We start from the raw sequence: 15920 nt of genomic DNA, 5'->3' as shown, positions 1-15920 counted from the left end.
GTTGAAGCAAAGGTCAGTTTAAGTTAACTGGATCCAGGCTGTAAGGAGTTGTTCCTGCTTTGGTGGGTGGGGTGCCTCCTCCCTGAGCTGCTGGTTTGGGGCTGAGACCCACGGCAGCTGCCCTGCCTGTGGGGCTTGGCCCCAACTTGGCTGCAGGGTGAGCCCCAGACAGGGTTGCTGGGGCTGCCTCTCTCCTTGGGTGGAGAGTGATGGCTTCTCCCTGGCTGCCTGTAGCTGTCGCTGCCACCCTGCTGCCTTCCCCCTTTGCTGTTGTAGGTTTTCGGTGCTGAGCTTGAGAAAAGGGATTCTTTGCTTTGATTACTGCCCAGACAAGAACTTAATGGGTAAGTCATCTTCATGTGCCCCCCAGAAGCCCCAGGCCTGGTGGAACTGGGGTGAAGGTTGCTGGGGACATGGGGATTATCCAAGCTGGCGGGGAGGACTGCAGGGTCCGGCCTCCATCCGGGCTCCTCTCCTGGCACTCTGGTCCCTGCCGGTGGGCACCTGGGTGGTGACACGCTCTGCTTGGCATGATGGAGGAGGTGGGGGGGAAGGGGCGGCAAAGGGGCAGATGAGAACCGCAGTCCCCCATCTGCTGCGCCTGCTGGGTGGGGGGTCAAGGCCTGGTCTCAGGAGCGGTCCCCTCGTAGGCCCCCCATGGCTGACACCCATTCTTCCGACCCTAGTGACCGGTGGCTATGACCCCCTCATCCGCCTGTGGAACCCCTTCTTCTTAAAAAAACCTGTGTGGCTGATGAGGGGACATCAGACTTCCGTGACGCACATCCTCGTGAACAGCAAGAACAGCAACATCCTCCTCAGCGTCTCCAAGGACAAGGTGCTGGCCTCGGGGAGCATAGCTCTTACACTCACACCAGTGCCCGTCCCCCCTGCAGAGACACTGGCCCTGGGAAAACCATCTAGCTTGGCCAGGTGGGGCGCCAGCAGTTGGCGGCAGCCTGACGCCCAGGGAGACAGTGTGGCTGGCCTGCCTGTGGTTCCACACTTGGTCTAGGACACAGAAAGGGCTGTCCCAGGTGGAGTCACCATGAGGGGCCCAGGGGTCTCTGTCAGCCCCTGGTAGAGGCCCACACCCCACTCTGAGCCATCCATCAGAGCTGGGTTCCCGTGCAGCCCAGCCTGGCTTATTACTCTGCGGTCCTGGGCAAGGCCCTTTCCTTTTCTGAGCCTCAGTCCCTTCATCCACAGAATGGGTTGTTGAGAGGGTTAGAGTAGGGTGGGCAGTGAAGCAGCCATGGGACGGCTGGCATGTAGTGGGCGTACAACACTTGTGAGCCATTCCCCTGCCCTCCCCTTTCCCCCAGGACCCAAACTTGCTCCTCAGCTCTCCTAGGGACCTCTTCTCAGCTGCGCTGGCTCTCAGGGCCTGACTGGAGCTTCTCCAGCACCTGGGACTCCCTGGTTCCAGGCCTGTCACTTTGCATCTCTGCGTGGATCGCGTTCAGGGCCCCACCCCACCTGCTTGGCGGTGGCTGTTTGGCTGATGTAGGGCAGCGGCCAATGGCTCCAGGTGTCCTTCAGGGCACACGTTTGTGTCTTCTGGGAATCAGTAGATTGAGAGTTGGCAGGACCCTTGGGTCACCCAGGCCAATTTCCCCAACGCAGCCCACACTGGCTATTATCTGGAATTCTCCCAGTGGCCCCAACATTGGGTGTCATGGCCTCTGCTGAAGGATCTGAGGCTGGAGGGTCGGGGGACCGGGACAGGCTGGCACAAATCCTCACGGCGGTGACGGGTAGAGGCAAGGTATGGATTGGAGTCATGCTCTTTTCTGCTTACCGCTGGTGGCTCCAAGCAGTGGGCATCCAGAGGGACTTCTGTGGGGCCTCACCTTGGGATGAGCTTGAGGAGGCTGCTGTGGGCTTTTTTGGCGACCGTGTGGGTAGCCTGGCTTTAGCTGAGGGAGGCTGATGGGGGAGTTTCTGGGGGTCTGCAGGGGCTTGTGCTGTCTTGCTCAGTCCTCATCCTCATTACTGAGGGGCAGCCGCTCCAGCAAGGTGGAGGCCCTGGGGGAAGGCTCTGGGTCGTGGTGGGTGGGGTGAGCCTCAGTTTCCTCATCTGAGCATAAGATGGCATCTCGGTGGTACCATTGGCGTCTGTGCAGTAGGTGGTGTAGGAAGTGCTTGCACCATGAGCTGCAGGCCCCCCTCATGCCCCAAGGCCTCAGGTACCCGCTGTCTCCCCAAGGGCCCCCTGCAGCGTCTCTCTCCCCCTCCAGAACATCCGTGTGTGGGACATGCTGGAATACATATGCCTCCAGTCCTTCTGCGGGAAGCTTTTTGCCCTGGGGCACTGTCCCATCACCAGCATCTACTTCCACAAGAATGAAGACAGTCTCATCTGTAGCACCTATTCAGTGAGTGCAGGAGGGAGTGAGCCCCCGCTGCTGGGCAGGTGCTGGGAATACACTCCTTAGACCAGCCCCATCCCTCAGTGAACTGAGGAGGTAGAAGGAGAACAGAGAATGTCAGAAAATGCTCAGTGTTGGCATGGAGATGGATGCCAGGTGCTCCGAGCACAGAGAAAGGATCCTTAGCCTGGGGTGGTCAGGGAAGGCTCCCTGGAGGAGGGGACAGCAGATGGAGGTTTTAAGCTTCCCAGGAGTTATGAGGGACATTGGACTCCGGAGAAGATGTGAGAAAGATATCAGCCAGTGGGCTGAGGAGCCAAGGGACCTCGCTGGGCTCAGGTCTGTGTGCAGTCAGGATGTTTGGTGCAGCGATTTATTGGAAGGTTCTGGCTGGGGCCAGTCACTGAGGCAGAGCCCTTCTGATGGCCCAGCTGCCTGCCCCCTCCTTACCTACAGATTGGGATCCTCAAAGGGTACTTGGAGACTGAGAGGCCTGGGAAAGCAGGGGAGAAGAGCACAACCTACAGCTTACCCCTGTGCGCTGTCCTCTACAGCAAGATTTTTAAGCAGGTGAGTGGGCTAGAGCCAGGCATTGCTTGGGCTGGCAGGAGTGCCAGGGGCCCTCAGGTAGGACCCAGACACCCCCTGATGTGTCCAGGGCTGTATCCAAGGAGTAGTCAGCACAGCGGCTGGTGGCATGTGGCTCATGGATGGGAAGCAGCCCTGTGCGGGGGGCCGGCGGCCTGAGGTGGGGATGGGAGGCCCACCGCTTGGTGGGAGGATCGCCTCACTCCTCTGTGCAGAGGAAGGCCCTGGATACCCATCTTTGCCGGGCCTCTCGGGATGCTGCGGGGCTGCGCCAGCCCCAGCCATGATAGGCAGGGGCCACCCCCAGGAGTGGAGGCGCTGTCCTATCCAGGAGCCCCAGCTCTGTGTTTGCCTGCAGGTGGTGAGCGGCTGCCTGAGCAGCCTGGTGAGTGTGTGGGAGGTGGCGACAGGCCGGCGGACCATGCAGTTCTCCGCGACAGGCGACCAGCAGATGGAGATGACCACCATGTGCCTGGACGAGTCTGAGCGCTGCCTGCTCACAGGTTTGCGTGACGGAAGCATAAAGATGTGGAACTACACCATTGGTGAATGCCTGCTGGTCTTCCCCAACCCGGACCATCTGGAGGTCAGTCTGCTCTGTCAATCAGGGCCAGGGGTGCTACAGGAGCCACGAAGCACAGTGCTCCCGACCCTGGGGTGCCCTGGGTTTAAGCCTCCCTTTAAGGCTATGCCTATTGATGGCCCGCCTTCATGGCTCCCAGAGCCTGTGGGTCCTGGCCTGCCAAGTGAAGCTGAGTAAGACTGCCTGTCCTTACTGAACACTCTGCAAGTGCCAGCTACTCTCGTTGGATTTGTGAGCGCACCTTACCTGAGTCTAGGTCCGGGAACTCCTCATGGCACTTCTAGCAAGAGGGCTGGTGAGCCCCAGGCTCACTCCGGCTCTGGAAATATCTGCCAGCATTCTAGAGACAGCGTGTGGGTGTGGCACGGAGCAAAGCCGGCAGTCCCACTTGGGGACCTGAACCCATGACTCACTCTTAGGAAAGTCCTAGAACCAGCTCAGCGGGAGCCCTTGGCCAAGTAGCCAGGGATCTGGTCCAGAGCCTATCACTCCGTTATGTGACCCTCCCAAGTATCCCTCTGTTGAGTGGATGTGGATCCCTACCCTCTCTACCTGCTCCAAGTCTATCAAATGGGCGAATGTGATGTAAGAGCGTTCTGAAAAATATACAGTCGTACTGCCTCTAGGGGACGCTTATTGTCATGGAGAGCTTTGTCTCCTTCATTGGCCCAGGGCCACTCTCTCCGAGGCGCCTTAGAGCTCGTTTACTTTCCTCTTCCACAGATTAGTGGGATTGTCCACATGAACAGAGCATTCTACGTGACCGGGTGGAGTAAGAGAATCACTTGTTTCATGTGAGTAGCAAGGGTGTGTGGGAGCTGCTAAGGGCCTCTGACTGTTCTCTCTACTTCAGCTGGGTTTCCCCCTTCCTAGCTCCACTAGTGGTTGGAAGACCAGCCAGAAATTCGTGGTGGGTAATGTCCAGTGCTTCCTCTGCTTATCCACCCATTTGTGCTACGAGCTTGCGATAGGTATAACCAAGAATGATGGTGTCTCCGCCCTCCTAGCGGGAGGCGGATGCTAATCAAAGAACTTCATGTGTAATGATAAAGTCTGTTGAGTGCTGTGAGGAAGAAAAGTAGAGGTTTCTGTGGAGAGGGGATTGAACTCTGATTTAGTCTCAGGGGCGGTCAGGAAAGGCTCACATGAGGATGTTGTGAGTGGAGTGGGATCTACTCAGTGAAAACGCAAAGGGCTTGGGGTAGGAGGAACATTCCAGGCAGAGGGAACAGAATGTGCAAGGCCTCTTCCTTTCCAGAGGGTCTTTCTAGGGCCATGGCTTCCCTTCTTTAATCCTCACTCAGATGTCCGAAGGGGGTAGTTTGTCAGTTGCATTTCTGTAAAGCCCCGAGGACAGGGCCTTGGTAGTAGGTGCTTGGTAAATGAGGTTGGCGGGGCAGAGCTTCAACCTGAGTGCCCTCTTCCGAGTTGCCTCCCGGACTCTCAAGGCCCTGGTGTTTCCCACCCACGTGGAGCAGTAAGGCCGAGCCGTCTGCCCTCCCGCCTCCGGCCCTGTATGCAGGCCCCACAAGACCAAGCGGGTGCTCACGTGCTACCACTGGCAGAACTTCCACAAGGAGGACGTTCTGAGCATGGCCAAGTACCAGAACCAGTTCCTGGGGACCTCTTCCTACAACGGGGACATCCTCTTCTGGAACGTCAACCTGTTCAAGCCCATTCTCAATTTCAACGCCTCTCTGAGCCCCTTGCCTCTGCTGCCCAAGAAGGTATTGTTGACAGGAACAACCCCCATCCCCCCCGCCTCTCTCTTGGTGGTGGGTTAGAATCAGCTGGAGTGCCGGGGCTGGGGATGGGGTAGGAAGCACCCCTGGGAAGGACAGGGCATGTGACAACTTCTTTTGGAGGAGGTTGGGAGCTAGGAAGGTGGGTGCTAGTTTCTAGAATTTTTCTCATTTGACAGACAAGGAAACCGAGGTACAGGGAGGTTAAGCAACTTGCCTGAGGTTGCACAGCCCAGAAGTGATCGGTGCAGACCCAGGTGGTCTGACTGCAGAGCCTGTGGCTCTGGTCCTTTTCCGTCTAGTGGATGACTCTCCCCTGGAAGGCATCTCCCACCTCACTCCTCACCGTTATGTGTTCCCAGTCCAGGCTCACCGGGCTCGTGGGACGGACCTCCGAGACCCACCCCATCTCTGAATTAACACTATCTTTGCAGAAGGAAGCTGGAAGGGGTCTTCGGGATCACCTCACCCAGTCATTTCCTAAACATGTTGGGGAGAGAAGCTCAGAGGCTATTGCAGTGGCTTCTCCTAGGGCAGTTTTTATCTGTTTTATACTCTGGAATTTCCCTTAAGATTAAAACCAACCTCACAAATATTTGGAAAACAATGTCCATTTCATGGATAGGGAGACTGAGTCCCTCACGGGAGCAGCGCCCCGCCTGCAGGAGCTCAGGGCATTCCTGGTTGGCCCCAGGACAGGGTTATGAACTCTGGTTTGATGTTTCTAAGGGTACTCAATTTCTATGGAGTAAGGCCTGGGGCACCTGGAGGGCCCTTGGGTATTGGCCTCGGGCCAAGGAGGCCCTGCATGTCCCTCTGGGGCACTGCAGTGTCAGCGGGGTGGGTGTCTCCCCGGCACAGGTGCAAGAGGTGGACAACTTCCTGGCCAAGGGCCTCCAGTCCAGCAAGTCCTGCATGGAGCACCAGCAGTGGGCATACAAGCCGCCAGCATACAAGCCCCCAGGCCCCAGAGCCAAGGCCGCAACCAGTACCAACCTGCAGCGGAACCTCATGTCAGCCCCCCCAGTGATGAAGCGCCCCAGAGACAAGCAGCCAGAGAGGCCCATGCCCCCACAGGTGGGAGCAGGAGCTGAGCCCCTGGTGGCTGCCCTCACTCCCCGGCCCCCCAGGGGCCTGTCGTCCATTTGCGTTCTCATGTGAGCCCCTTTTTCCAGAGCACCTTTACATCCATCAGCTCCCCTCCCTGGTTAGATTCACCTGATTCCCCCCCCACCCCCACTCTGCTTCCTCCAGTCTGGGCAGGCTCCCTTCCTACAGTCTACAAACTTGGGGCGGGGGGGGGGGTGGACCCAGAGGGAAAACAACCCAGAGAACCTAGACACCCAGGCTAGTTCCCTAGGCTACTTTCTCAGTCTTCCAGTGAGTGTAACCTGGCAGAGATGAGCCACTGGGGCTCATATCCTCACCTCCCTAGAGATCAGACTAGTTCCCTGCTCCCCTGAGCCCTCATCTCGGCCCCAGGATTAACCCTTCCAGCCTGGACTGTTGGTCTCATGTTGAGGGGAGGAGGGACCTGGAGTGGGGGGCTTGGCCTCCTACTTCCCGCAGTGAAGACAATGTCTTGTGTGGGGCCGGGGGAGCCCAGCAGATGGCTTCAGCAATTGAAGCCTGATTCCTGTACCTGGGAATTGAGGCTTGAAAGAGAAACCCCACCTTGTGCAAACACATGACACTTGTTGGGCACAGGCAATGCAGACTGGGTCCCTCATGGCTGCTCGGACGGGTTCAGGTGTAAGATACACACACTACGCCTTATTACAGAACACTCAGACCACCTTTGGGGTAGCCGGTGGCATCACTGCGTTCTCATCTTCTGGAGCAATGGCTGTACACAACCTAGTCCTCACCTTTGGTCCAGGGTCTCTTCAGGACAAAGTGTGGCGGGGGGAAGTGGTTTCCCCAAAGGCAAACTCAAGTCTCTGTCCTGAGAGCAGAAGCTGCTGGTTTAAAATAGAGACTCCCCAGCGCTGGAATGCCTTTACTGCAGGATCCCTCCAACACCCGCCTGCCCCTTTCACAGGGCTGTGGATTGACAGAGGGGGAGTAGGCAGGTCGTACTTTCGGCATCTGCCTCTGGTCTCTGTTTCCCCACTGGGTAGGGTGACCCTCCCATGATGAGCTGGGGGGCCCATTGTTCTTTCCAGAAACCTGTCCACTCTGGAAGCCCCAAGATGTTAAGAACACCCCACGGCAAACAGTCAATCATCAGAGATGCTCAAAGAGGGGAATTCCAGAAGAAGATACTGCTGCAGTCCAATGCATCGGTGGAGAAGGTGGGCCACGCTCGGGCAGGGTCTGGGCTGTGAGCTGGTGTGAACAATGGGGATGGCCTGGAAAGGACATGGCCCATGAGCCTAGGGGGCCAGCCTGGCTCTCCCCAGTACCTGGAGAGGCGTGGTACAGGTGAAGTTACCACTCAGGATTCTGGCTTTAGGACTACTGAAGGGGGGAAGCTCCTTGGGTGTGCATGGGGTGTTGTTGGGGGGCCCCTTCTGGTTGATGGGCTGGACTGGGAGGTAGGAGAAGCAGCATTGCCAGAATCTACTGTTAAAATGCCCTCTGTGCTCTCGTAGGGTATTTTGTACAACAGGGGAGTAGGGGTTGGGTCATCTCTGTTACTCTCCCTTCCTTTTGCACCTCTCCCCTTTCTGACCCTGGATGCCCTTCACTGTATTGTCACCACTAGACGAGGTGGCTCTCAGGCCCCTTCTAGTTTCGATCTGCAAAGATAGGGTAATTCAGAGACTGGGTTCCCTAAGTCCCTACCAGGGGCGCAGTGAATCCACACCGCAGTTGTGTGAGGGTGTGGCGGGACTGGCCCCTTCTCCAGCTCCAGGGCACCAAGGATTTAGGAATTGGGGAACAGCGCCCTGCGGAGCTGGGTCCAGCCTGGAGGTGGGGGAGTCATGGAGAGCTTCGAGCGTCTCTCCTCCAGGTTCTGAATGTGCTTTCCTCTCTTTTAGAAAAATGGCTTAGGGGCTCCTGTCTGGATCAGTAGGTAGAGCATGTAACTCTTGATCTTGGGTTGTTAGTTCAAGTCCCATGTTAGGTGTAGAGATTACTTTAAAGAAAAAAGCCTTTAAAAAACTTTTAAAAGTCGTCATGCTAGCTGGTTAAAAAAAGGAAAAAGGGAAGTGTGTGTAAAGCAAAATATAAAGGCCCCTTGTGTCTTACTCCCTCCACCCCACCCAGTAGTGGAAGCCACAGGCACTGCTAGAGAATTGGTGGACTGGGTTAGCCTTTATCTTTCTTATTTTTAGATCAGTGGTGTTAAATTATAGCTATGTCCTACCATTTACTTTTTAAAAATTTAACTATATGGCATGGGTATGTTTTCATATCAGTAATTTAGAGAAATCTTATTCTTTTGTTAACTCATCTGATTCTTTGGGATAATTGCATAGCACTCTATAGTTTGGAGGGATCACAAACGATTAAGCCCATCTTCTCTTACTAGACATGCGTTGAACGTCCCTGTACCTGTGCTTCTGGGCGCCTGTGTAAGTTCACTGAAAGGATGGATTCCTAGAAGCAGTTGCCCCAGAGAGCCCATCCCTTTCAGCCTCTGAGTCTGACCCAAGTAGATAACTCAAAGCCTGACCTTTGACTATGACCGAAATCATGAGAGGCTGCTTGACCAACTGAGCCTTGAAAGTCTTCTTCAACACACATTCACTGATCATGTACCATGTGTCAGGCACCATTGTAGTTGCCGAGGATAAAACAGTGGAAAAAAACCAAAAGACCCAAACGCCCTGCGCACATGGGGCTCACAGGGCACCGAAGTGTTCCTTGTTACCAGTTAGGCAGCAGTGGAAGATGGTCACCATTCTGGCTGGGCATCTGGGAAACTGGGTGGGGCGGAGTGGGGGTAGAGACTTGCCCAGGCCCCTCAGCTCCACGTGACTGTGGCTGGGGTAATTTCCAGCACCGCTGAGCAGGCCCGCCTGTCTCGCACAGATCATCTTCCTGCAGACCCGGCCTCGGCAGCCCCACATAGCCGCCCTGCTGAGCAGCTGCATCGATGGCCTTATCTATGCCTGGTCCACACATGGGGCTGGCGGCCTGCTGGGGAAGTTCCCTGTGGACTGCCTGAGCGAGGGGGATGTGGTTGTGGGTGCCATGGCCACGGACGAGAAGGACTGGATCCTTGTCACAGGGGACTGCACAGGATACATCAAGGTGAGGAAGGGCTGGCTGGGCAAACTCCAGCCGCCTCTTTGCCGTGTATGGCGCTCACCTAGTCTCTCCTCCCTCTGGGTACTGGTTTCGTTTGTAAAACAGTGGGCAGGAGAAGTCCCCTTCTGCTCTGGTGCACCCAGGAAGTGAGTGAGGACGTGGCTCCAATGGGCCCTCCACGAAGCCTCCCCTAGTGGGTCTCTTCTGTCCCCGCACTGGTCCTTCCTGCCACTCCCTCACCCTCAGCTGTGCAGCTGTCTGTGATCCCCTGTCTTAGGAGCTGATTTCATGCTTTGTGGTGAGACGTGAGGCCAGAGTGGCTTGTCCTGGGGCCCGGCATATCCTCTCTGCATGCCAGCTAAGGGGTCTGGCCTAGAAGATCCCTAGGGTCCCTTCTGACCCTGAGGGTCTGGGTATCTCAAAGGGGCAAGTGCTCACACCTCAGAGGGAAGAGAAGAAGTCTGGGAGGGCTTCACAGGGTAAGTTGGTGTTGGTGTCAAGGGGTGCTGGGCTGCTAACCCACATTTTGTGCCTAGATCTGGGACATCAAGGATTATTGCATGTTCGCTGATAAGTGGTCACCTCAACCCAGCAGAACAAACAAGTTCCAGTTCTTAATTCCTGAACAGGTCCAGGTCAACCTCCCACACCACATCCTCTTGGAGGAGAAGGAGGTAGGAAGATTACTGGGGGAATTTGAACCACACTAATGAGTTGGGGCCATGGTTCTCTTACTGAGATTCTGAGTCTTTCATGTTTCTTGTTCAAGGTAATCTGGTTGTTGGAGAAAACATTTGTTAGCTAGAAATCACCATTACCCAGTAAAACCCAAGTCTACACACACCAGATATACCCACAGGCACACACAGGCACATGAGCGCACATGCGTGCACACGTGCACGCACACACACACACACACGCACACCCCTTCCATGGGCTTTAATCTTTGCAATGAGGGCCCTGGGGTCATGAATTTTTTTTAAAATAATGAAAATACTTGGGGGCAGCTGGCTGACTCAGTCAGGAGAACATGTAACTCTTGATCTCAGGGTTGTAAGTTTGAGCCCAATATTAGGCACAGAGATTACTTAAAAAATAAAATCTTTAAAAAAATAATGAAAATATCTATGTATTTTCTTGAGTAGGTAATATATTTACATAGTTCAAAAATCACTTGATATTAGCCTAATGACTAATGAAGTTGAGCACCTTTTCCTTAGTTATCGGGAAAATGCATATTAAAACCACCCTGTGATCCCACTACACATCCACCAGAATGACTAAAATGAAATGTTTAGCAATACCAAATGTTGGCAAGGATGTAGGTCAACTAAATTTTCTATTGCTCGCAGGAATGTAGATTGGTATAATCACTTTGGGGAACCATTTGGCAGTAATTACTAGAACTGAATATATGTCTACACTATAATCCAGCAATTCCACTCCTAGGTTTATACCCAAGAGAAGCCTATGCTCTAAAAGATAATGAATAAAAACATGGATAGAATTACCATTTGTATTAACTCTACATATGAAATAAACCAAATGTCAATCAACCTAGACCGGAAAAATAAATTGCACTATACACACCGTACAGAATAATATCGGGCATTAGAAATTAATGGTTTTCAACTATTTATGACAAAGTGGGTAATTGTTTGAACAATATAAGTGAAAGAAGTTCGACACTAAGAGAGTATATATATTATAAATATTATAGTTCTATCTATAAAAGTATAAAAACAGACAAAGCAAAGGTATCCTATTATAAGTGATTATCTTTGTGCAGGGCATGGAGTGGCTGGAAGGAGTGATGAAGGGGGCTTTGGAGGCTGCTGTGTTTCATGATTTGGGTCTGGCCATACAGTTGTGGTCAGCTTATAAAAATGGATACAGTGGCACATTTATGACATGTACAATTTTCTATATGTACATTATACATCAATGAAGATTTAAAAACTCAGGGAGTGGTAAAGGTTTATAGTGAGGATTCTTAGTCCTACTCTTGTTCACCCCCAGCCAAAACCAGTTCTTCTTGTTTCACTTTTATTGATTTTTGGTGATTCTTCCAGGATTTATTTATTCAAACACAAAAGTGTAAAGTTCTTTCCTCATTATTTTTATGTGAAGGGTAGCATGCCATACACACTGGTGTTCACCTTGCTTTTTCTTTTTCTTTCTTTTTTTTTTTTTTAGAGATTTTATTTATTTATTTGGCAGAGAAAGACACAGTGAGAGAGGGAACACAAGCAGGGGGAGTGGGAGAGGGAGAAGCAGGCTTTGTGCTGAGCAGGGAGCCTGATATGGGGCTCAAACCCAGGATCCCAGGTTCCTGACTTGAGCCGAAGGCAGATGCTAATGACTGAGCCACCCAGGCACCCGTCACCTTGCTTTTCTTATTCCATTATATATCTTGGAGATCTTGTATATGAATACATTATTCTTTATAGCTGAGCAGTAAGCTATAGGATATATTAATGACATAATTCCCTTTGAAGGGAAATTGAGGTTGTTTTCAATCTTTTGTTCTTAAGCAAAAGTGAATAGTGAATGTTGTTTCATATTTATGAAAAATGTATCTGAAGGTTAAATTCCTGGAAGTGGGATTTCTAGGTCAAGGGGTTGTATGCATTTGCGGTTCTGATAGCCATCTTGCAGTCATAGGTACCTTTTGCATCTCTGCACAAAAATATTAAGTCTAGTCTAGTTTTAGTAAGAAGACAATTTCACTGCATTCAAATCTGTTGAGAATCAGCCACCCATGGGTTCAACAGATGAGGAATCTGTAATGTTAATGCAATCATTATAATAACAACAATAAATGCCATTTAAAAAAATTTTTTTTTTTTTTTTTGACAGAGAACACAAGGGGGAGTGGCAGGCAGAGGGACAGGGAGAAACAGGCTCCCCATGGAGCAAGGACCCTGATATGAGGCTCAATTCCAGGACCCTGGCATCATAACCTGAGCTGAAGGCAGATGCTTAACTGACTGAGCCACCCAGGTGCCCCAAGTCTCATTAATTTTTTAGAAAGGATTTTATTTATTTTAGAGAGAAAGAGGATGAGCAGAGAGGAAGGAAAGGGCAGAGGGAGAAGGAGAAGCAAACTTGCCACTAAGTAGGGAGGCCAGCACGGGGCTCGATCCCAGGACCCTGGGATCCTGACCTGAGCCAAAGCCAGCCACTTAACTGACTGAGCCACCCAGGTGCCCCAATAAGTATCATTTATTTACTGCTTACCTTGTTTCAAGAATTGTGATAGGTGCTTTTATGCATTCTCTCGTTGATTCTCTATGATAGCTCTGTGAGGGAGATGTTATCTTTAGATGAGGAAGATAAAACTGAAGATCTGGAGGGACCTGTCTTTTAAGTTCACACAACTGCCAATGTTGGATCTGGCAGTAAACCCAAGTCTGTCTAACTCCAGAACTTGTGCTCCTGACCATGTTATAATCATATATTTTAAACAAATTGGGATTATATTGCATGTAACTAGAATTTCCTATATTATCAAACATTCTTAAAGATCAGACTTTCTTATGATTAAGTCATATTTGCTTTATAGAGGTACAATCATTTATTTAACTTATTGTCAGACAGTAGATAGGTTTTTAATTTTTCAGTATTAAAAAAGTGAAAGAAAATGGATAAATTCTTAGATATGAGCTACCAGAGTGGATTAAAAAAGAAATAGGAAATCTAAAGAAATAGAAAACTTGAATATCACAAGTAAGGAGATTGAATTAGCAGTAAAACTCCCCACAAAGAAAAGCCCAGGTACAGATGACTTTACTGGTGAATTCTACTAAATAATTAAAGAGGCATTAATGTCAGTTCTTCAAGAATTCTTGCCAAAGAGTTTTCTATGCAGCCAATATTACCTTGATATACTATAAGGACATCCTAAGAAAATACATCTCTTGTGAATATAGATGGAAATATCATCAATAAAATATAATATTGAATCCAGAAACTTATGAAAAGGATTACATATCATGATCAAGTGAGACTTCCCAAGAATGCAAGGTTGGTTTAATATCCAAAATCAATTAATGTAATATACCGTATTACATGAATAAGAACAAAAGGCACATAATCATCTCAATAGATGCAGAAACAGCATTTGAGAAAATCCAACACCCTTTCCTGATAAATATGCCAATCAACAAGGAGTAGAAGGGAACTTCCTCAACCTGATAAAGTCCATCTGCAAAAAGCAGGTACTATCATATTTAATAGTGAAAGATTAAACTTTTTCCTCCTAAGATCAGGAAGAATATGAGGATGTCTGCTCTTACCACTTTTACTAATGTTGTACCAGAAGAGGAAGTAGGCAAGAAAATGAAATAAAAGGCATTCAGCTTATAATAGCATCAAAAAGAATAAAGTATTTAAGAATGAATTTACAAAAGTAGTGTAAAACTTGTATTATGAAAACTTCAAAACACTGTTGAAAAAAATTGAAGACAACTTAAATAAATGGAAAAAATCTCCCATGTTCATGGATTGAAAAATTTAATCTTATTAATATAACAGTATTTGCCAAATTAATTCAATGTAATCTACCAAAATCCAAGCTTTTTATTTTACAGAAATTGACAAACTGACTCTAAGATGGAGGGTGCCTGGATGGCTCAGTGGGTTAAATCTCTGCCTTTGGCTCAGGTCATGATCTCAGGGTCCTGGGATTAAGCCCCACATTGGGCTCTCTGCTCAACAGGGAGCCTCCTCCCCCACCACCCCGCCTACCTCTCTGCCTACTTGTGATGTCTCTTTTTGTCAAATAAATAAAATCTTTAAAAATGAATGAATGACTCTTCAAAGTGTAGAGATAGAGGGCACATACCTCAATATTATCAAAGCCATCTATGAAAAGCCCACCGCAAATATCATTCTCAATGGAGAAAAACTGAAAGCTTTTCCAAAAGCTAAGGTCAGGAACACGGCAGGGATGTCCATTATCACCACTGCTATTCAACATAGTACTAGAAGTCCTAGCCTCAGCAATCAGACAACAAAAGGAAATTAAAGGCATCCAAATTGGCAAAGAAGAAGTCAAACTATCACTCTTCGCAGATGATATGATACTATATGTGGAAAACCCAAAAGACTCCACTCCAAAACTGCTAGAACTTATGTAGGAATTCAGTAAAGTGTCAGGATATAAAATCAATGCACAGAAATCAGTTGCATTTCTCTACACCACCAACAAGGCAGAAGAAAGAGAAATTAAGGAGTCAATCCCATTTACAATTGCACCCAAAACTATAAGATACCTAGGAATAAACCTAACCAAAGAGGCTAAGAATCTATACTCAGAAAACTATAAAGTACTCATGGAAGAAATTGAGGAAGACACAAAGAAATGGAAAAATGTTCCATGTTCCTGGATTGGAAGAACAAATATTGTGAAAATGTCTATGCTACCTAAAGCAATCTACAGATTTAACACATTCCTATCAAAATACCATCCATTTTTTCAAAGAAATGGAACAAATAACCATAAAATTTATATGGAACCAGAAAAGACCTCGAATAGCCAAAGGAATATTGAAAAAGAAAGCCAAAGTTGGTGGCATCACAATTCCGGACTTCAAGCTCTATTACAAAGCTGTCATAATCAAGATAGCACGGTACTGGTACAAAAACAGACACATAGATCAATGGAACAGAATAAAGAGCCCAGAAATAGACTCTCAACTCTATGGTCAACTAATCTTCAACAAAGCAGGAAATAATATCCAATGGAAAAAAGACAGCCTCTTCAATAAATGGTGTTGGGAAAATTGAACAGCCACATGCAGAAAAATGAAATTGGACCATTTCCTTACACCACACACAAAAATAGACTCAAAATGGATAAAAGACCTCAATGTGAGAAAGGAATCCATCAAAATCCTTGAGGAGAACACAGGCAGCAACCTCTTCAACCTCAGCTGCAGCAACATCTTCCTAGGAACATTGCCAAAGGCAAGGGAAGCAAGTACAAAAATGAACTATTGGGATTTCATCAAGACCAAAAGCTTTTGCACAGCAAAGGAAACAGTTAACAAAACCAAAAGACAACTGACAGAATGGGAGAAGATATTTGCAAACGACATATCAGATAAAGGGCTAGTGTCCAAAATCTATAATGAACTCAGCAAACTCAACACCCAAAAAACAAATAATCCAATCAAGAAATGGGCAGAAGACATGAACAGACATTTCTGCAAAGAAGACATCCAGATGGCCAACAGACACATGAAAAAGTGTACCACATCACTCAGCATCACGGAAATACAAATCAAAACCACAATGAGATACCACCTCACACCAGTCAGAATGGCTAAAATTAACAAGTCAGGAAATGACAGATGCTGGCGAGGATGTGGAGAAAGGAGGGGAACCCTCCTACACTGCTGGTGGGAATGCAAGTTGGTGCAACCACTCTGG

General features: G+C 49.4%; 1 protein-coding gene across 1 annotated transcript in view; it reads left to right on the top strand.

Moving 5' to 3' along the window:
• The window catches only part of EFCAB8 (EF-hand calcium binding domain 8), a 60523-nt gene that overhangs the window by 31647 nt on the left and 12956 nt on the right, over positions 1-15920 (top strand). The window contains exons 12-22 of the mRNA XM_059133544.1: positions 277-344; positions 687-838; positions 2241-2378; positions 2829-2942; positions 3319-3546; positions 4267-4337; positions 5066-5270; positions 6147-6362; positions 7451-7579; positions 9267-9488; positions 10022-10159. Of these exons, the coding sequence (XP_058989527.1) occupies positions 277-344; positions 687-838; positions 2241-2378; positions 2829-2942; positions 3319-3546; positions 4267-4337; positions 5066-5270; positions 6147-6362; positions 7451-7579; positions 9267-9488; positions 10022-10159 (1681 nt within the window). The remainder of the gene's footprint in view (positions 1-276; positions 345-686; positions 839-2240; positions 2379-2828; positions 2943-3318; positions 3547-4266; positions 4338-5065; positions 5271-6146; positions 6363-7450; positions 7580-9266; positions 9489-10021; positions 10160-15920) is intronic.

Source organism: Mustela lutreola, chromosome 9 (genome assembly GCF_030435805.1).
Source record: "Mustela lutreola isolate mMusLut2 chromosome 9, mMusLut2.pri, whole genome shotgun sequence".
NCBI lineage: Eukaryota > Metazoa > Chordata > Mammalia > Carnivora > Mustelidae > Mustela > Mustela lutreola.
Note: the sequence above shows the minus strand (reverse complement) of the source record. Positions and strands in the feature narration are given on the sequence as shown.